This window comes from Muscardinus avellanarius (assembly GCF_963383645.1).
Source record: "Muscardinus avellanarius genome assembly, chromosome: 5".
NCBI classification, from domain to species: Eukaryota; Metazoa; Chordata; class Mammalia; order Rodentia; family Gliridae; genus Muscardinus; species Muscardinus avellanarius.
The window spans coordinates 47629407-47635406 of record NC_137790.1 but is presented as its reverse complement, the minus strand read 5'-3'; the positions used below and the strand labels follow the sequence as shown (position 1 = coordinate 47635406).

General features: G+C 39.7%; 1 protein-coding gene across 1 annotated transcript in view; it reads left to right on the top strand.

Moving 5' to 3' along the window:
• Positions 1 to 1051: 1051 nt before the first annotated feature.
• The window catches only part of GABRR3 (gamma-aminobutyric acid type A receptor subunit rho3), a gene marked incomplete at its 3' end in the record, with an annotated part of 43402 nt that continues 38453 nt past the window's right edge, over positions 1052 to 6000 (top strand). Inside the window, exon 1 of the mRNA XM_080696340.1 lies at positions 1052 to 1157. Coding sequence (XP_080552466.1) covers positions 1061 to 1157 — 97 coding nt within the window. The 5' untranslated portion in view covers positions 1052 to 1060. The remainder of the gene's footprint in view (positions 1158 to 6000) is intronic.

Genomic DNA, 6000 nt, shown 5'->3' with positions numbered 1-6000 from the left:
AGTTCACACACCCCCAGAAGACAGGGCTTTGTTCCCACATCAGGATACCTACAGAGAAGCAGACCACTTCCCATTTTGCTTTTGCCCTAGGGAACTGCAGGTAACCAAACACTTTACCTAGTTGCCAGTTCGGCGTCATGGCACCAAGCACTGCCCTGCCTTAAACTTCTAGAACCTCTGACAGGCTTTCTGCCTCCAGGCTCAGCCTGCTCCCACAATTCCTGCTTATGCTGTCTTTGGATAACAATATTTTCAACAGTTTGCAATTTGACAATGCTTTTTTTTCTCTTGTTTTAGTTTTTCACCACTTTGTTGCAGCAGTTGTTCCAATTCAGTAATCCTGCGAATTCCTTCGTGGTTTGTTTAACTGCAGATTCCCAGGCTCTGTTTTTTGGGTGCTACTCAGTTGATCTGGGATGGGGGCCTATAGATTTGAATTGCGATCACATTCAGCCAGGTCGTTGGGATGTTCCAGGTCTAAAACCCATCTTCTGAGAAACATCGCCTGTTTGTGCATTAAATCGATACTCAGTTTGTCATTGTAAGTGTTCCAAAATTTGCTTTGCCATATCTGCTTCACCCTTATATGACAAAGAGCAAATCTTAGCAGATCTTTGGCTTAATACGAACTGAGATAATTAGATTATATGTATTTATTTCAGAACATGTTATGTTGAGCATAGATGAGTAACCTAAATAAAAATGTCCAAAAAAGATCTGGGTGTAGTGACGTACACCTGTGATCTCAGTACTTGGGAGACTGAGACAGGATCACCATAGGTCCACAGCCAACCTCAGCAACTTACTGAGCTCATCAGCAACCTAGTGAGACCCTGTTTCAAAGCAAAAATAAAAAATAAAAAGGGCTGGGGGTATAGCTCAGAGGTAGAATGTCCCTGGGTTCAATTCTCAGCAACACACACACACACACACACGTGTACACACACACACACACACACACACACACACACACACACACAGGGGAAAAAAAGTCAAAAAGCATGTAACTCTCAGAATTATTCTTTTTCTTTGGGGGAGGGGCAGCAAACAAGAAACTAGAATGAAGAAAGATGACAGTACCAAAGTGTGGCCCCTGAAATATGAACAACTTCTTCACATAAAGGACCATGATTTTGCAATGAGACCTGGGTTTGGAGGTGAGTATTTTCTTTTAAAACTCTTGTTAAAATATATTATACTGTTTAAATGGAGTTGAAGCAAAACATAAGACCAAAACACAAGTAAAGACAATCAGTTTAAGCTGGGCACGGCGATTCACACCTATAATCTCAGTTCTCAGGAGGTTGAGACAGAAAGATGTCAGCTTCAAGGCCTGCCTCAGCAACTTAGTGAGACCCTGTTTTAAAACAAAATTTTAAAGGGGCTGATGGCTACACTCAGAGATAGACTACCCCTGATATTCTACTTTTATTTCAAAATAAAAACTTAAAGGGGCTGATGGTGCAACTCAGAGATAGAATCCCCAATGCTAAAAAGAAGGGGGAAAAAAGACAATCGATATAAGAAAAAAAAACGTTTACAATTATCTTCTCTGAAATGAGAACTAATAAAAATTTATCCATTTTAAATTGACCCCAAAAGCCAGGCGTGGTGGCGCACACTTGTAATTCCTGCGCTTAGGAGGCGGAGACAGGAGGATCGCGCTAGTTCGAAGCCAGCCTCACTGCTGACTTAAGAGACCCTGTTTCCAAATAAAAATATGAAAAAATAGGTCTGGGAGTGTAGCCCAGAGGTAGAATGGTTTCCAGGAACCCCAGTACCACCAGAAATAAATAAATAAATAAATAAATAAATAAATTGACCCCCAAACTCATTTTTCTACTTTCACAGAGTTGTAAATAGAATGTGTTCAAAAAGTAGTCATGGATACATCCTGCCTATACACCAACTTATTGCCTCAACCCCAATCAGCAAATGGAGTTACAAAATGTTAAATATGAAATCTTGTTGAATATTCTTATGCGCTGAAAAGTCTGGCTTAATAACTACAGTATGTCAAAAGCAATGGGTCCCTGTGAGTCTACTCTGCTGAACTGTTGTTATCACTTTTAGCTGTTAAAAATTATTTTTAAAAAGACAGGCACAATGCTTTTTTAAAAAAATTATTGGTGCATTGTAGTTATGCATCTTAATGGGTTACAAGATGGTGGAGACACACCTGCACACATCACCCAATTATTGGGCACAATGCTTTACCTCACTCTCTTACTCCGCCTCCACAGTGACCCTATGAAATAGGTACCATTGCGTGACCCTTGGTAACCCAGGGTGGAAAATCAGCTTTAGAGAGACAGGTGAGGAGAGTTATTACTCCATACCATGAAAGTAGAAAGTGGCAGAACCCAGGCTGAAAGCATAGGGAGATGCATACACATGGCTCAGCCTCTTCCTTCAGATTCCTCATGATCACAGAGGGTAGCAGGTTTTCCAGCAACATGCAGGGTGTGGTGAAACCAGTCAAAGTGAACTCTCACCCCAAGTCTCCTGCTCCCACAATCCCTAAGCTGACAGCTTTCCAAAATCCTGGAAAGGAAACAGATGGGGGGAGTATGGACAAGAGGAAGAGCAGGATCCTTTACTGGTTGAACAGGCACAGCTCTTGGATGAATAACTAAGGATTTAGCCATTCAGCGTGGCGTGGGGGTAATTAAGGACTCTTGTTATATTGTGGTTACCACCAAGGGACAACAGGCATGTAGATGCCAGAGACAAAAAAACTTGTTAACAGGAAAAATATATATGCTCAGTAGTTGTTAAGTTAAAGGCTGATTCTGCTTGTCATGTTTATGTTTGCATGTTTGTCTTTTTGTTTTTAATTTCCTGGAATCCATTGGGCCTCGATTCTCCATTTTTGCTCATATATATCATCCCTACCACAAATCTAAAGATGCTTGAGCCCTCTACCATTCTCAATAGGCTGTTTTTTTTTTATCCCAGAAATTTTTCCCAAAGCCCAGATAATATACTCTAAAACGACTATGCATATATTCTGTACCTTGGTCTCCATGATTCTATAAAAAGTTTTTAAAATTTTGGCCATGAGGTGGCGCCAGTCACACAGGAATGGCTTGAAACGTCTTAGGTGAGCAGTTGGAAACTCGATCTGATGTACTCCTTTCAACACCAATTCCGAAAGCTGCCCTAATTCCTACCAGGTTAGGCTCCTCAATTAAATTATTTTCTATCCTAGAGGAGACAGTTTCCATAGGGATTATTTTAGGCTGCTGAAAACCAGACAGATGAGAGAAAAGTGACTGTCCTTGGAAATGGACCTTGACATAGCAGCCTACCTTCCTCTTCTCATGCAAGGTGGGCAGGGACATCAATACAATCCCCCAGTAGGTAGTGTAAATGCAGAAGCTCAGGCCCCAATCCGGGCCCTCTGAATCAAATCTGCACAGAAACAGGATTTCTACGCTTGATATCTTAAGAAACAACGCTGTTGCAGATTACAAAGCCCCTACCCTCCTCTATTATCTTAAAATATTTATGCCTACCTAGTTTAGACTGCTGGCATACACCTGTAATCCCAATACGAGACAGGAGTGCCACAGGTTTGAGGCCAGCCACAGCAATTTAGGGAGACTCTCAACAACCTAGCAAGACCCTGTTTCCATTTAAAAAATAAACCGGGCATAGTGGCACACACCTGTATTCCCAGTACTTTGAGGACCACAGGTTCAAGGACTACCTCAACAATCTAAGGAGACCCTGTTCCAAAACAAAAATAAAAAAAGAAAGGAGTGTTACTTGAAGGTGCAATGCTAGTTGGTTCAATCCTTAGTACCATTATATAAACAAATAAATAATAAGAGTTCGGGGTGTGGCCACAATCAAGTTCAGAAATAGAATGCCCCTAAATTTCCATTTTGATTGATCTGCTAGAGATCTATGTTCAGGTTTCTCAAGGGATAATGCATTTTTTAAATAATAAGAGTGACCTCTTTTCTGAGGTCACTATGTGAGATTATTAAAAATGCAATTAGAATCTGCTGCTCAGTGACAGGTGGCAAATCATCTCACAATTAAGAAATGTTTCTGACAATCATAGACTGGGGCTAAATGGTGCTCAAATAGCCTGTGTGTTCAGTCATTTCAGGCAGAAAAAAAAATTCCATAAATTCAGTTGGAAGCATCAGTCTTAACCCTCTCTCACCGGTCTTATCAGAACAGCTTCTCATACGAGTGACCCATTTCTCTGTTCTCTGTGGCTGCCTTTCATGGAGAAACCAGACTACAGGATATCAGAGATGAGTTTTAATTTATCTTCTCTTTCTTTCTGCTTGTCCATAATACAAACACATGAACATCTTTCCTCTTGAGCTAAATGTAACTTCAGCACTTCTCTTGCCTTAATGTGTTTTCCTAATTAGCTTTAACATTAAAACCAGCTGCTGCTGCACTGTTTTTTACTTTTATAAAGCATTAGAAGATTAATTGACTCATTATGTAGAAACAGGAGGATATAAATTTAGGGGAGCTTTTTGTTTAACTTGGGTTATAAATTGAAGCTCATTTTCTTTATTTATGTTTTCCCTACCCATTACTTCGCCCATAACTAAGGGCTTTTTGTTTTAGTCTTATAGATGATTATTTCTTTGTTGCTTCAAAGTGAAATCAATTCAGCACCCAGATATTAGCCACTGAGTTGAGATAAATGCTAATGTTACAAAGGTTGTGTGTCTACTCTGTGCTTGTCTAAGAAGAGGACTGAGAGTCAGAAGGACCTCGTTATGTCCCTGTCATTAACTAGCTCTGGATTCCAGGCAAGTGTTGCCTAGTCCTCCCTGAGTCTACGTTCCTTCCTGCGTCAAGTGGAGCTAATATTGGGTCTACATTCCTAACAGAGTGGCTGCAATGATGACAGGAGACATTATATAAGGTATTTTAGAAGCACTATCCAATGAAAATGTATAACTTTTAAAATATACTTTTACTGGTGCACTAGCATCACATATCATAATGAAGCTCAGAGTGACAGGGATCCCTGCACAAAGCGCTTAGTGAACTCTCCCGGCTTCGTCCCCGCTCCCTCCCATTCCCCCACACCTGATACTGAGTTTAGTATGGATAATTTCATATTTGTACATACTGTTGAATGGAGTGTTTTCTTCATCAAGTGTGCACATACCTCCTCTAGAACTCCTCCATCACTTCACTGGGGTTTCTCCTCTTTCATCTGAGGTCCTTCTTGTATCCTAATTTCTTCCTAGCTTCCACATCTCAGAAAAAAGCATAACTTTTATTTAAGCTTCATTATTCTAGCCTGCATCAAAAAAAAGATTGGTGCTATATCTTTATGTACATAAAAAGATTTACAAATGTGTGTGCTACTACCTAGTTAGTGACCCTAGGTGATTAATACCATAATCAGAAAGGCTAATATTTATTTAATTTTACTATTTTTAAAATATTTTATATACAGAATTAATAAAATATTTATAAAAATTATTCATGCAGTTACCTTTATTGCCGATCCAATAGATAGTCAAACTGGTTGTTAAAACATTTGAACAGGGTTAGGCTAAGGACTCAACAGGCATTCTTACATGTAGTCTCCCAACAATAAGTATATAACATAAATCTTTATTTGCCCTGTTTTACAGAGTATCAAACTAAGGTACGAAGAGTTAGTGATGTATAGAAGTTTTTTCTCTAACTTGGGATTAAATGGCTGCCATATCTTGATTTTTAACAAATTTGCTTTATTGCCACTTTCTCTCTTGTGACCTAGCTCCTTGTCTATAAAATGAAAGATATTTGAAGCATTTGTCCAAATTCAAAATTCTGTGGTTCTGTATCTTGTCCTCATAATTCCCTCACTCTCCATGTTTCCCTCAAGAATGTCAGTGCACAATTCTTAGATGCAAAAGTAAGGCACTCTTGCACCTGGAGCTCAAAGGAGATGGAAGTGAGAGTAGACAGTAGCCAGAGCCACTGCCGTCTTTGGAAATGGAAGAGTACTTCCTCATGGGAGCA